This window comes from Fukomys damarensis, unplaced genomic scaffold, assembly GCF_012274545.1.
Source record: "Fukomys damarensis isolate Sample0158 unplaced genomic scaffold, DMR_v1.0_HiC HiC_scaffold_39, whole genome shotgun sequence".
In the NCBI taxonomy this organism is placed as follows: domain Eukaryota; kingdom Metazoa; phylum Chordata; class Mammalia; order Rodentia; family Bathyergidae; genus Fukomys; species Fukomys damarensis.
In genome coordinates, this window is record NW_022900951.1 from 7,010,056 (window position 1) to 7,025,653 (window position 15,598).

At 37.8% G+C, this 15,598-nt stretch overlaps 1 protein-coding gene across 7 annotated transcripts in view; it reads right to left on the reverse strand.

Annotated features, from left to right (window-relative positions):
• Positions 1–901: 901 nt before the first annotated feature.
• Positions 902–15,598, reverse strand: part of Mid1 (midline 1) — a 354,023-nt gene continuing 339,326 nt past the window's right edge. For 6 of the 7 annotated variants that reach the window (XM_010613988.1, XM_033760272.1, XM_033760271.1 and 3 more), the window contains exons 9-10: positions 10,262–10,469; positions 902–5,168 (exon numbers count right to left, since the gene is read on the reverse strand). In XM_010613988.1, the coding sequence (XP_010612290.1) occupies positions 4,820–5,168; positions 10,262–10,469 (557 nt within the window). In that variant the 3' untranslated portion in view covers positions 902–4,819. Of the gene's footprint in view, positions 5,169–10,257; positions 10,470–15,598 lie in introns of those variants that run through there. The other variant, XM_033760273.1, reaches the window with a different exon arrangement.

The following is a 15,598-nucleotide window of genomic DNA, read 5'->3' on the forward strand; positions in this document are numbered from 1 at the left end:
AGAGAATGTAGAGCATGCAAATTAAATTATCTGCCCCCTTAAAATGCCAAGCCTTGGCTGTTAATCCTGGCCATTGTTTAGACCAATTTATGTTTTAAAGAAAAAAAATACAGGTTGCTGGATCATACTCCCAACCTTCTTGTTCCTGATCTTTCAGGATAGAATTCAGGAATCAATAGGCGTAGAAAGGCAAATTTAACGCAAAGTCAGATGGAGGATTCCTGGATTACATCACATTGCCTCTAATACATGTTGCCTTGAAAACATATTTCAAGCTGTAATTGCCTTTTTATGTGGGCGGTGAGGTTGGGAAAAGCTCTACAAAGCAGCACCTCACAAACTATCCCTAGTATCAGAATCTCCTGCAGTTGCTTGTTAGCACTTTGATTGCTTGGTCCTACCCACAGAGCTTCTGACCAGCAGGCCTGGAGGGAGGCAAAACTGGCATTCTGAACAGGCTGGCAGCAGTCCTGATGCATAGCACTGTCCTAGACCAAAAGGATTCACACTGCTAAGATGCAAGAGTCAGGTCCTGTGGATTCTTGGATGGGCTTGGGCATGGAGTTATGGAGCAGCTGCTGGAATTGTCCCAGAGCATGCTGAAAAGACCGCCACTCCTCTACTGATAGTCACTCCATCCCACCTGGAAGTATTGACGTCAAGTGATCCTTGCTGTAGGGTTTCGCTCTTTAATTGATTTTCTATCGTCGTATTTTAAAATTCCATCTGAAATATTTTTAATCTTGCAGAATAACTATATTGTGAAGGGAGAAGGGCGGTAGATATGAGACAGCTTCAAATACCATAGAAAATGAATTGTGTCATAAAATAGTACAGAAAATGAGCAGAACTTGAAGACATACTTGTAAAAATCATAAATATGAAAACGCACAATGAAAAAGCTACAGGCAGAGACCTGTTTTGGTGCCACAAAAATGAGTTTATTTTCAACCAGGAAGCAACAGCAATCAAGAGAATAGTCTGGACTGAGGGTGTGGCAGTGTGACTCAAGTATCAGGGGTTCAATTTGTCCAGGTGCAAGGAGGCATGAAGAAAGCCAGCTTCTCATTTCCAAACTAAACTCATCCAGATCGAGATACTTATCAGTGACTCCCACTTGCACAGGCTTGGCTTGCTCCACAGATTTTTGATTTTCATAAACATTTTGTAAATATTCTTGAAAGTGAAGGAGCCACCACAGTGAAGGTTTTGAACTGATGACTCCTGCTTTTTCCTTCTTGTTTTTGCTTTAGCATGCACTGAATCACTTACTGAAAGAGTAAAAGGCATTTTATGAGTTTTGTATTTACAAAAACCCAACAAACGGGAGTGTCTGAATGGGTTTACACCTTAAAATTTGGGCCAGATAACTCTTGTGTGGGGAACTACACTGTGCACTGTAGGATGTTTAATGCCATCCTAGACCTCTGTACACTACATGCCAGTAGCACTGTTTCCCCAGATTTTGACAACCAAAATTGATTCCAGACATGACCAGATGTCTTCTCAGGGGCAAAATCAAGTCCTGGATGAGAAGCACTGTTTTCAAGAAATTCCTCCTGCTGTCACCATTGTCTTTGTGTGCTTTTCAATGTTTTATCAAGGAAGATCAAGTGTCAACTTCCCAATGCCAAATACACATGAATGTGAGCATACAGGCACGTGTCTCTGCAGGCACTACACATGTGCCTGGAGCTGGGGTGGAATTCCACGTTGAATGGAGGGCACTGGTTCAGTTCCTCAAGAATTTCAAGGTCAACATATCAGTACCATAATAAAAAGCCTGTGTATACTCAGGCCATTTCCTCTTCTCCAGCAGAGACCTTTATCAGTGTTTGAAGTCAGTTATTGAAGTCATTTTCTCTTAAAGCTGCAAGAAAAATGTTTAGCTAGACCCACCCTCATCTTAATTCACCTTTTAGATTCCTACTTGAATGATGTGGCCAGCAACTTTCAACTTTGATTTCAGATTTATGTATTTCTATCCACTAGGAAGAGAGGTACCATGTTTCTGAGTTCCATTATGAGGACTGGTTACAAAACTTGCAGGGCCCTGTACAAAGTGAAAATGCAGGCCCCTTGTTGGAAAACTATTAAGAATTTCATGACAGTGAAAGGAGAGCATCAAACCAAGCTTAGGGCCCTTCAGAGCGCCAGGGCTCTGGGCAACTTGTGCCATTCACACACCCATGATGCCGGCCCTTGCAGCCTTGGTTGGCATTTCATCAGTTTTGTCCTACTGATTTATCTGGCACTGCCATCTCTTTTGTCCCTATATCCAAATGCTTCCTGTGAAGACCTTGAAAAAGAAAATATTGTGACTCTAAACCATTTAAAGAGAATGTATAATTATACTGCCAAATGTTTACAGTATATATTTTTTAGACTTTCAAAAAATCCACATGAGAATCTTTTCTACATCATTACAGTTATTAAACACTGTGGCCTTTCACCATATACATATTTTCCTGTAAATCCGACAACCTGGAAATAGTAACTGCTACATCCATGTTTTTAAGTTAGCCAAGAGTGAGACTTCCACAACAAAATTATAACATAATCTGTCTTGTCCTTATAAAAATAGCCAAACATATCCTAAAAGGCTTGCAGTGAAAATTTGAGTAGTAACATCTTGACATTGAAAAACATTATATTCATGGAAATAGTGTCCTTCTAGTAAAATGATTTATGTTAACATCATAAGGCAAACTGTAGCATTTATTGGTACCTGGAGACTATGATTTTAAAAACTCAGAAACTGAGTTTTAGGCCCTTTTATTTAGAACCTGTAAGTGTACAAAGTGCATTAAAATATCCATTATCCAGTTACCCAAAATGTATGTAAAAATTACTGAGGCAACCCTTTCGGTTTATTCAGGGAAGGCAAACACACATGGTTTTCATAATGTAAAAAAATCGCATTACGTTGCCGGAGAATGATCAGTTTTTTTCTCCATTGAGATGTTAATTTTTAGATGTGTTATTGTCTTAAGTAGCTATCAAAATATTCATCTGGGTATAAATAATATAGTAAATATATAGATTCTATTAAGAAAAAGGAGAGCATTTGCTAAGGAAGAGACAGAAAGACACAGGAAACTGGCTTGGTCTCCCTCGAAGTCCAGATTGGCAAAATCACTTTTGGCCATGTGATGCTGAAACCATGTGTCTATTTACTTATTTCAGGGGAACAACTGGTTGGTCTGGCTTTAAAAATCGCTAAAACAATGTCTACATCCACCCATCTGTTCAGTCAATGGCTGACCCAGTAGCCCAGATAAATATTTTAGCCATGAAACCATTTATAAAGGTCACATGCATGGTCAACATAGAACCCATGCCCAAGTCCAAGTCCGCAGACTACTTGAGAAAGACTTAGTTTAGGGACCATTACAATATGTTGGATCAGCATGCAAAGAATCTCATCTGACATTTATTTGATTAGCAAGTTCTATTAGCAGGTTCCTGTGTGGAAATAGTGGGTTTGAATTTTTTTTTTTCATATTACAAATCTATGGTAAACTATACTAGAATATAGAGGGACATCTACAATTTTCAAGATGTGTTTAATAAACACATTTATAATAACTTTTTAGGCATGTATACTAGTGAACAGTACTTTATGCAATATCCCTTGTCGTTACTAACTCATAAATATTAAATGTTTCTCAGTGACTTACATTTGGATGTGGTAGTGGTGACTGGGGCCATGTGCTGATGTCCCAGAGAGCAAAATCAATCCAAAGTGGTGGTGTCACTTGTGACAGTACACGTTCATTCCCTTAGTCCCAAAAGAAAACTTGATTTGGGGGAGGGGGAAACAGGACAACTATTAAATGTAGTGAAGATATTTCACAGTTCTAAGGAAACTATTAGGAGGAAGAATGAAGTAGTTTTATACCATGAGACAAAATCCTACTTCTGATAAAACACAAATCAGCCTGAATTTTTTATTAATCTGTAGTACTCAAAGTGACTATTTTCAATTGCGATCTCATTCATAATGGTAGCTCAGAGTCCTTAGCCCTGCAAAAAATTGGGGAAGCATGGGCAAAGGTTTCGGAACCTTTCTTTCCAACATAATCCCATCAGCCATCAGAGGGTAAAGATTGAGCCATGGCTAATTCTGAGGTCCAAAGTCAATTACTTCCATTCTCTCTCACTTACTCTCCATTCTAGTTGATCCAATATATGACTTTTAAAACTTTTTTTACATTATAGCTAAAACACTTCAAGTTAAACCAGAGCAAGAAAGCCAGTTTACTTGCCTACTAGGTTCAAAATTATTTTTATCTTTAAAACAGCTGCATATTCTGTTATGCACTGTTGAAGTGATAGGACCTACCATGGGCTCAGTATAAAATACTACGTGAGGTGTTTAAACATACAAATTTACAAAAGGTGTGTGTGTGTGTGTGTGTGTGTGTGTGTGTGGTGGTGGTGGTGGTGGTGGTTGCTCTTTTTGCAGGCCCATGTTTGTGATGAAACAAAACCTGTAAGAGCTGGTAAACTCACGAGCCTCTTCATGTGCAAAACCAAGTAATTCGTAAGAGTTGTAATCCCGATTATGATTCTTTTTATAAATAATCTATAGATTTTCCTGTAAATACAAAAAAATTAAAGAAATTATTAAAGCCTGCACTTAATATAAAACACGGTAAAAGAAAAGAAATCTATTTTGAGCCTTGTCTTAGCTGATTTCTAGTCACTTTCTAAGGATATTTAATCACACTCTTGAAGCCTGTGTTTTTTTCTACCCCCTAAATAGTGGCCTCAAACTCTATTATTCCCCCAGAAAGCAGCTCTGATGGCCAGATGCTCAGGGCAGCTGCTCTGTGCAGTCCAAATGGTCTGGGATAGGAAGACCAGTTATAATCGTCAAACACTTGTTCCACACGGTGAAGGTGGGGCACACAGGCTGCGCAAATGCCACATCGAAGGTGTAGAGGTGGATGGAGTTCAAAGCATCATAGAAAGCGATGGATCCGTTGTCATAGTCCAGCAGGAGGCCCACACGGCGGAGATGTGGGGCGGGCTCGATGGGGATTTCCTTGCTGTTGTGTCTCACCACCCAGTTATTGTTGCAGCGGCAGAGGGCCCAGGAAGCAGAGTTCTTCCCAATCCATTCGTGCTTCGGGGCTGATTTGTAGGCAAGGCCAATGGCATACCTGGAGAGACAGAACAGCAACAACGAAAACAATAAGGCACAGTGCACATGTGCGTAAATCCATTCTGTGGTCCTTGGGGGTCATAAAAAAGTGATCTTCTGTTGTCCTTGTTCGTTCTCTTTAGGTGGAAGCTTGGCAAAAACCCAGCACCTGTGTTCTTCATCTTCCGCTCTCCTAAACACAGAGTGGGTGTATAGGAGCCAGTGTATTTACCCACGGTCCTGTTTTCAGCTCATACACCGTAAGAAAATTTGAACTTCGTGTTTTGCTATTTTATTTTCTCTCTCATAAACTACTGCACATTCAATTCTCTGGACCACTGACAACCAATAGAATTTTCTGCAGTGAATGAAGTGTCCTACTCTGTTCAGTGCAGTAGCCATGAGCCACATGGAACTGTGGCTGCTAAGACTGAGAAACTCAACTTTAAATTTATAGATAGTCCCCAACATAGGATGGTTGACTCGCAGAGTCTTTGACTTTATAATGGTGCAAAAGTGACATATATTTAGTAGAAATTATCCTTCAAGGTCTGAATTTTGATCTTTTCCTAGACTAGCAAAATGCAGTATGCTCTCACTATGCTGGGCAGCAACACAGTATTTTCGTTTTCCCATGGCATTTTCAGGGTGCAACTTCACAGTAAAGTGAAGGAGCATCTGTATTTAATTTTAATTAAATGATTAAAATAATTAAATGGTTTAAATAGGTACATGTAGCTCATGGCTACCATATCGGACAGTGTAACTCTAGACTTGTTCTTTTGATCTTCTTTAAATCTTTCGGTTGACACTGTATCTGTCATTTTCCAGGACTTCAATGCACTTGTAAAGGCAGGCAGGGAGAATGATTTTCATTTAGCTGCATAAATCCCTTGTCATCACTCTGTCTCAATTTCTCATCTTTATCACAGGAATAATGACAGTCTCCCTCTCCTGGGATTATTGTATGCATTAAAAGAAAAAATGCACTCTAAATCTTGAGTAAAAGGCCTGATATGTAATATTCAGTAAACATTACTTTATTATTATTGTCTGATGGACACATACATAATTAGTACTAGAATCAGAATTTGAATCTAGGATTACTCCAAAGGCCACGGACTTAAATGACATTCTATAATGCCTTCTCTCCCAGAAATTGTGCAATCCATCATTGCCAAAAACATTTCGGATTAAATTTTCTACTACGTTTTTAGATTTTTAAAACATCTTAGAGTGACACATATCCAGTTATTCTAAATATTCTATTGCTGCTCAAAAATAAAAATCTTAAGAATTTTTTCTACAATATCCTAAGGTTCTTAATCTCATTTTACCTCTCTGAGACACTTCCTGTAATATTCAAAGCATTTCACAGTTATTAAAATAAGCAAAACATCACTTTTAATAAAGAGTGAATGACTCACAGTTCAACTTTTAGTATTTTATAGCAGAAACTGGTGTAATTGGATATTGACATATGGCACCTTACTCAGTGCAGAGAAAAAAACTTCATTGGTCTTTGTTAAAATGACATTCTTTTAAAAATTATATTAGATTTAAAATACAATCACTTTAAGGGTAGCATGTTAAAATGAAAATGAATACAACATTCCTTTACTGAGTTCCTAGAGAAGACAGAATGGATAGTCTGTCAAACCTGCATGCCGGTTAGTCTCTTGTCGATGCAACAGCCTCTCGTTCCTCTTGTCATTCTTCTCCTCCCAGGGAGAATTCTGGGTTGTGTCTCTCTGAATGCCCTTTCCTATAGGAGACTGGGCCAGGTTGTGCTATTTCAGTGGCTTTCCACAAGATCCAGAAGTTGTAAGAGGAGGAAGAATACCCTTCCAGCGGCAGACTGGGGAAGCGAGGTTTGGTTGTGGAAGCTTTGGATGATCTCCTGTTTATACCTGCTTTGGGTGTGAGCACCAGGTCACTGCAATTCCAGGCGCTACGGCAGCAGACTTGCTGACTTGCATCCTTGGTTCTGCTAAGGGCCCTGAAAGTTTCTGGCTCCCTTCCTCCATGGAAGACACTGATTGACTTCTGCTTATCTGCTGAGTCCTAACTGATACACTTGGCAAAGGTTTTCATTTTTTAATCCAAACATCTTCCTCAAAGGCAAAGATGTTCTTAATACCTTAGCAGACTTTATTTCCATTTTTTTCAGATAATTTGGGACCTGCATTTTCATCACAAAATAATTATATCTGTATTTATGCACTATTTCAATCTTTTATTAAAGAACTTGAATATTATTTCCCTTTTCAATCTTAACTGAACTCTACGTGGTTGCTGTACCAGAGATAGTTGACTTCATTTAGCAATGAGTAAACAGAGAGAAAATCTAAAGTAGGAGCAAACTCCAAAAATCTTGTGCTGCCCCTCCATGTCTGGTCTAGCAATCATTGCCCGAACCTATTATTACTGCTTTGGTTAACACCATTTCCTAAAACACCAAGAGCACATTAACAGCATTAGAGAGTAAGAAAATAACCTAGTATATAGTCCATTAAGCAAAGGAAAACACCATTATATTATCATTAATCTGTAAAACTATGTACATATTTCCACTGCACTTGAAAAGTGCAGGCAGAATGTAATGTCCCATTAAGTGACGCAGTGAGACATGGAGAATTCAAAAAGTATAAAAATTGTTTCTCAGAGCAATGTTAATATGCCCCATTGCCCCAATCATAATATACATGTTAATTTAAAATCAGGACTCTATTTCATGAGAAAATATATGTCTCATTAGCTGTTGCAAGTCAAGGTGTCACCAGAATTTAATCATGGGGGGGGTACCTTTCATTGCTAATAAAGTCCAGGAAATGTAAAACAATTTTCTACATGAGGATGTTCTGAAATTGACACAATCAGGTTTGTAAAGATCCAAAGTGTGGCAATTAACTGTAAGATTTCTTTTCCTCTCATGAGCTGATTTTGACATCTGGAGGGTGTTTTAAAGGTAATGGTGATCTATGTCTACATAATTAAGTGGTCTGTTGGAATTTTCTGCACTATTCATCAATGGCAATGAGATCATAAGAATCAGCTATCATTTATCATAAATAATAATTTTTTTGGTACTGGAGATCAAACTCAGGATCTTGTGCTTGCGAAGCAGGCAGCGGAACCACTGAGCTAAATCCCTGGCCCTATCATAAGTAATTATTAATGGGGTTATAATCACTAGGACATTGGATTCCATTCCAGATTAATACAGCACATTAATTAACTAGAAATGTTTGCTTCTTTGCACAGTTGTATTTTCCTTTGTGCTTTTATTTTTTTCCCCAGAGAAGCTAAAAATTGCAAATGTCAATCTAGCCCACAGCCTAGTAGGGTAAAGGATTTGTCTTCCATCATCTGGAAAGATGTTGGGTTAGGAAAATGTCCTGTGTGAAGAGAATCATGAAGCAAGTAACATATGAAAACCTACTGGCTTAGCCAATATAGGCACCATTATTACTAGAGATAGACCACCCAAGCTCACAATCTCACATTTTAGATTTAGGTTAATTTGTACCTACACTACCGAAGACTTTTATACATTGCATTATTTGCATAGATTTGAATGGAAAGGTCTTTTTAAAATAAGATTTTTATCATAGTTTTATCAAAAGAAACACCTTCTTTTGCAGGTGTTTGTTCAGATTATGCAGTTTTGTATGTTGGTTTTATTTTTAAAGCAAGGGTTGCAGTATCATTTATTAAATACACTACTATAAGCTGCAAAGAGTAATTATAATATTTCAAAAATTAATCACTCTTTTGTGAATAGCAGCATAGCATGATGGTCAGAGGCAGGTATCAGCAAACTACAAGTTGGGGTCAACTCTGGCCTTCTGGCTACTTTTATAAAGAAGTTCTATCGGCACACAGCCACACTCATTTTACAATCTTGGGGATGTGTCTCAGTCCCCTCATCTGCAGAAAAGGATACTATCAGCATGTACCCTTGTAGGGCTATTATGATGAATAAATAAATTAACATCTGTAAAATGCTTAGACCAATGCTTTGCCTGGTATGTATTTATGCCACATGAAGGTTTGTTTAGAAAGAACAGAACCCTTTTTTCAGTAGGCATTTGTGAGACGGATGGCTAATGGGAGGGATGCCATTTGTAACTGGGGATTAGGGAAGGTCAATTTTGCAGCGTTAACAAATTCCAATGCAGACTGCATCCCGCCCTTATCCCTTAGTCTTGGGGAACTCAATGGGCAAAAGTCATTGGGCTGGCTCTAATAGACCTCTTGAAATTATTTTCCATCTATGATGATTACTTCACCCCCCACTCACTCAGCCTTTAGCTTTTGGCACTAATTGACCCAGTCTTGAATCACAAAACATACAGAGCAACAGAAAATAGTTTTTGTAAAATGGTGAGGATTAGTGTTTTAAAGTAGAAATTAGACAAACCTTTTTTCTAAAGGGCCAGGAAGTTAAACATTTTCAGCTCTGCAGACCACATGCTTCTGTCTTAATTAGTCACCTGTGTCACTGGATCCAAAAGGCAGCCATAAACAAAAGGAATGGGCATGACTGAGACCCACAATGCCTTATTTACAAAAACAGGCCTTGGGCCAAGCTTGCCCATGGGCTGCAGTGGGCTGACCTGTGCTTTAAAGCATGGGAGATGAGTATTTGCAAGCTATAACTTTTTTAGGAACCAGAATTCTATGCTACATATTGCTTTGGCCAATAGGAATTTAGTAGACATGGTGCAAGCAGAGGCTTGAACCATGTTTGCCCTGATGGGTTTATTGAGAAGAACATGGGCAGGGTAGCCCAGGCATCCAAGGAAGAGGAAGAGACACAGGCAAGACCTAGACCCAAACTACAGTGGAAAGCAAAGTCCAGTTTTGATTAGCCTTGATCAGCTAAACTGCAGATGTGGGTGGTAGTTAGTTCTAATAAATGGGGGTTGTTTGAAGTCACCGTGTTTTGGCATATTTGTTATATAGAATTATTGAAGCAATAGCTGACTAATACAACCTATCTACATTTGATTCTTCAGGATGAATGCTGGTATGTGTCGACACTCTGACAAAGTATACAATGAGATGTTCCTTTTTACAACTGGAAGACAATAGATATAAGTTGCCTACCATGTGCTTCCGCTTATGACCACTTCCCAGTAATGCCGGCCACTGTCAATGAACACGTTTCCAGCCACTCCATAGCTCCCTTGGCTAGTGAAGCGTTCAGGCGTATGGCTCTTTTTGGATGACGACTCATCACGTTCTACTGTCAAGTTATCGTGGGACACCTTCAGTTTTCGATGAGCAGATTTGGGATCCAGTTTAAATGGCTGGCCTGGAAACAAGTTCACAAAACAAAAAGAGGAGGTAGAAAAGCACTGTTTAGTTGAACATGACCAATAGCATATTTTCATCATCAGATTTAGAAGACCGGAGCAGACCATCCCTCCTTGAGGCATGCTTCCTATCACAAAGCAGTATCTCATATTTGAACAGTGATCTAAGTTTTATCAACAACTTTCAAGGGCATTTGCATTTACTCTTCATTATATTCAAAATATAGTGAGGGAGCAGCACCTCTGTGTAAAGTATAATGCTAAGCACAGTAAGAATGAAGAAGAACACAGATGTCTTTGTGAGTTTCAGCATTAGTTCTAAGGGAGCCAGAGGTATTATGCTAACTATTTAACAATAGCATGGGCAAAGATCAACCAGAAGTCATGAGGGGCTAAGGTATCTTTCTTAAGCCTTCCAGATGCAAACAAGCAGTACAGGTACATACTGCCGGGATAGAGTCCTGAAAAGGAGGAGAAAATGAAGACTTTATTTTCTACCACTGCCATGTTTAATAATAAATAAAGTATATTTATACTCAGTAGGCTTCAGACTAGAAACCAGACAAATCAAAATTACAGGTCTTACCAGGTAGAATATTATAAAGGTTTATTTACATCATTCGGAGACTGTTAAAAATCAAGGCACTCTTAGGAGTTTAGAATCACTAAAGAACTAAAATTTTCGTCCCACATAATCAGAAAAAATATGATAGTGATGTCTAGGTTTTGTTTATTCATAATAAATGAGACCCTCTCTATTTCATTCTTCACATTTGTATTTTGAATATTCAACCATTAAAAAATCTTGGTAGAATCATACATAGACAATTTGCTGAAGCTGTTATGTCTTTGACAAATCAATATTGGGCTGGATTACTACCAGTCTTTCAATACCACATAGGGCACAAGCAACTAAGGCAGGAAATGAGTTACAACCTGACTTGCATATCATGGTGCCTCCTACCAAAATACATGGTATTGTAATTGGCAGCCCCTGCCCTGTACACAGCTCCCAGATAATCACAGGCAAAAGTCCGTCAAATTTCACTGAGGCAATAGGTGATGCTGGTGGAAAAACAGACCCATTGATCAGGGGACACTGGGCTTTTTGTCACATGTGGGTAAGCCATAGGATTTCCAGTTGCTGCTTGGATAAAATGTAACACCAGAACCTTTAAAATTCTTTCTTTTAGATCAGGTGCAAAGGGTCAGATAGTAAATATTTTCAGCTATGCAGCCCATGGGGTATCTTTTGTGATTACTACTCAACTCTGTCACTGTAGCAAGGAAGAAGCCACAGAGACAGATAAATGGATGAGAATAGCTGCATGTCAATAAAACTTTACTGTATTTACAAATACGGGCAGTTGGATTTGATCCTTAAACTATGGTTTACTGACTGTTGATATCTATATAACTATATGTCCATCTAGTTATATATCACTATATATATCAATATAGATCTATTTATCTATCTCTATCATCACCTTAAAAGGAAAAGCTGATAAATCCTCAAGTGCTACGCAGGGAGCATACATTGAATCCATAAGACCTGTAGTTTAAATATGGGGCACTTTATCACCTGTATATTATTAGATCCTAGTGCAATCAAGCTGGAGATCAATAGCATAAGAAACCGTAGGAAACTCACAAACACATGGAAATTGAACAACACTCTCCTGAACAATCAATGGATGACAGAGGAAATTAAAGAAGAAATTAGACAGTTTTTACAAATACATGAAAATGCCAATACAACATACAGGAATCTATAGGACACAATGAAAGCAGTTCGTTGTGGAAAATTCATAGCACTGAATGCCCACAGTAGGAAAACAGAGCAAGCTCAAATAAACAACCTAATGATGAATCTTAGACTACTAGAAAAACAAGAGCAAGAAAAACCCAAAGCTCAAACAGGAGAGGAAATTATAAATATTTGAGCAGAAATCAATACAATGGAAACTAAGAAAATTGTCAAAAAATAAATCAAAGAGTTGGTTTTTTGAAAGAATAAATAAAATCGATAAACCCTTAGCTAACCTTATCCAAAAAAGGAAAGAAAAGGCTCAGATGTATGCAATCAGGAATGAAAAAGGTAAAGTCAGAACAGATCCAACAGAAATCCAGAGGATAGTCAATATCTACTTTGAAAACCTGTACTCTAATAAAATGGAAAACACAGAAGAAATGGGCAGATTTTTAGATACTTATGAATTACCAAATTTGAACAAAGAAGATAAAAACATTTAAAACATCCCAATTACAATCAGTGAAATTGAAAATGTAATTAAAAATTTACCAACAAAGAAAAGCTCAGGTCCTGATGGATTCACTGCTGAATTTTACAAGACATTTAGAGAAGAACTGTTGCCTTTACTCCTCAAACTTTTCAATGAAATTGAAAGGGAAGCAATACTTCCAAATTCATTCCTGGAAGCAAGTATCACTTTGATCCCCAAACCAGGGAAAGATGCAACTAGAAAAAGAGAACTATAGGCCAATCTCCTTAATCGATATAGATGCAAAAATCCTTAATAAGATACTAGCAAACAGAATACAAAGGATCATCAAGAAGATCATACATCCTAACCAAGTCAGATTTATTCCAAGGATGCAAGGATAGTTCAACATGCATAAGTCAATAAATGTAATACACTATATTAACAGAGTCAAGGACAAAAACCATATGATCCTCTCGATAGATTCAGAAAAAGCATTTGACAAAATTCAACATTCATTCATGATAAAAACCCTGCAAAAAATTGGAATAGATGGTCTATATCTCAACTTAATAGAAGGCTATCTATGAAAAACCAACAGCCAACATCATATTAAATGGCCTAAACCTGAAAACCTTCATGTTAAAATCAGGAACAAGACAAGGATGCCCACTACCACCACTCTTCTTCAATATAGTTCTGGAAATATTAGCCACAGCAATTAGACAAGAGAAAGAAATTAAAGCAATAAAGATAATAAAGGAAAAAGTTAAACTGTCATTATTTGCTGACAATATGATACTCTACATTGAAAACCCAAAAAACTCCACCAAAAGACTTCTAGACTTAATTGACACTTTTAGCAGAGTAGCCAGATACAAGATCAACAACCAAAAATCAATAGCCTTCTTGTACACAAATAACAGACTCACTGAGAGAGAAATTAGGGAAACAATTCCCTTCACAATAGCATCCAAAAAAATGAAGTATCTAGGAATCAATCTAACAAAAGAAGCAAAAGACCTCTACACTGAAAACTACAGCACTCTGAAAAAAAGAGATAGAAGAGGATATAAAAAAAATGGAAAGACATCCCCTGCTCCTGGATAGGAAGAATCAACATAGTGAAAATGACCATACTACCAAAACTTCTATATAGATTCAATGCAATGCCAATTGGAATTCCAACACTATATTTCACAGAATCAGAAAAAAGAATCCAAAAATTCATTTAGAACCATAAGTGACCTAGAATAGCAAAAGCCATCCTATAACAATTCCCAATTTGAAACTATACTACAAAGCCACTCTGATAAAAACAGCATGGTACCGGCAAAGAAACACACCTGAGGATCAGTGGAACAGATTGGAAGACACGAAAACAAATCCAGATGTACTCAGCTACCTCATCTTTGACAAAGGAGCTGACCATCCTCACTGGAGGAAAGATAGCCTCTTTAATAAATGGTGTTGGAAAAACTGGATCTCAACCTGACAAAAATAAAAGCTGGTTCCTTATCTTTCACCATGCACTAAATTAAAATCCAAGTGGATTAAAGATTGAAATATTAAAATAGAAACACTAAACTTGTTGGAAGATGAGTTAGGCAGAACCCTTGAAGACATTGGCATAGGAAAAGATTTTATGAACAGATCCTCAGTAGCATGGGAACTAGAAGAAAGAATCAACAACTGGGGTCTTATCTTATTAAAAAGCTTCTGCACTGCAAAAGAAACCATCAACAGAACTAAGAGACAACCTACAATGTGGGAAAAAAATTTTACCAGCTGCTCCTCAGACAAAGGACTATTATCTAGAATATATAAAGAACTCAAAACTATCAGCCCCCCCAAATATAAAGACCCAATTCAAAAATGGGCATCTGAAATGAACAGACATTTCTCAGACAAAGAAATAAAAGCAGCAAGTAAAGACATGAAAAAATATTCCACGTCACTGGTCATTCGAGAGATGCAGATGAAAAAAACACTGAGATTCCACCTCACCCCACCAAGAATGGCTGCTATCAAGAAATCAAAGAGTAACAAATATTGGCGGGGTTGTGAGGAGAAAGGAACCCTTCTCCATTGTTGGTGGGAGTGCAGACTGGTGCGACCACTATGGAAATCAATATGGAGATACCTCAAAGAGCTGGGACTAGAGGTTCCATTTGACCCAGCCATCCCTCTGCTGGGTATCTTCCAAAAAGAATTAAAAGAATCATATCACAGTGATATATGTGCACCTATGTTTATAGCTGCACAGTTTGTAATAGCTAAAACTTGGAAACAGCCTATTTGCCCATCAGTTGGAAACTGGATAAACAAGGTGTGGTTTTTCTATAAAATGGAATATTACTCAGCCATTAAGAATGAGAACATAGATTCCTTCATAGGAAATGGATACATATTGAGGATATACTCCTAAGTGAAATAAATAAGTCACACATGTGTAAATATCGAATCGTTTCTTGATGTGAATAAACTATAAGAGTATACAAGACCGTAATGATATAATGGACAATGTGAAATAGGAAGAAAGGGGATAAAGGTGTAGGGAAAGTGGGAAGGGTAGGGGAAAGCTAATAAGGGAAAAGAAAAAAATATGAGAAAATGAAAAAATGGAAATGAAGTGTTTGTAAAGGGGAAGGGGAGGAGGGGTGAAGGGAGGGCAGGGACGAGGGGGAAAAATGAGAACCAAGACCTGTCATGTAAAGGTACAAGATCCCAATGATGAATGTAACTGTACTGTACACCTAAAATGTACCAATAAACTCAATGAGGGAAAAAAATAAAAATAAATAAATATGGGGCTCTCTCATAAATAAGCAAATAACCACTCTCAGGGATGATTATGCCAACAACTATTAGAGATGAGCTATGGGCTAAGACAAGAATAGTACAAA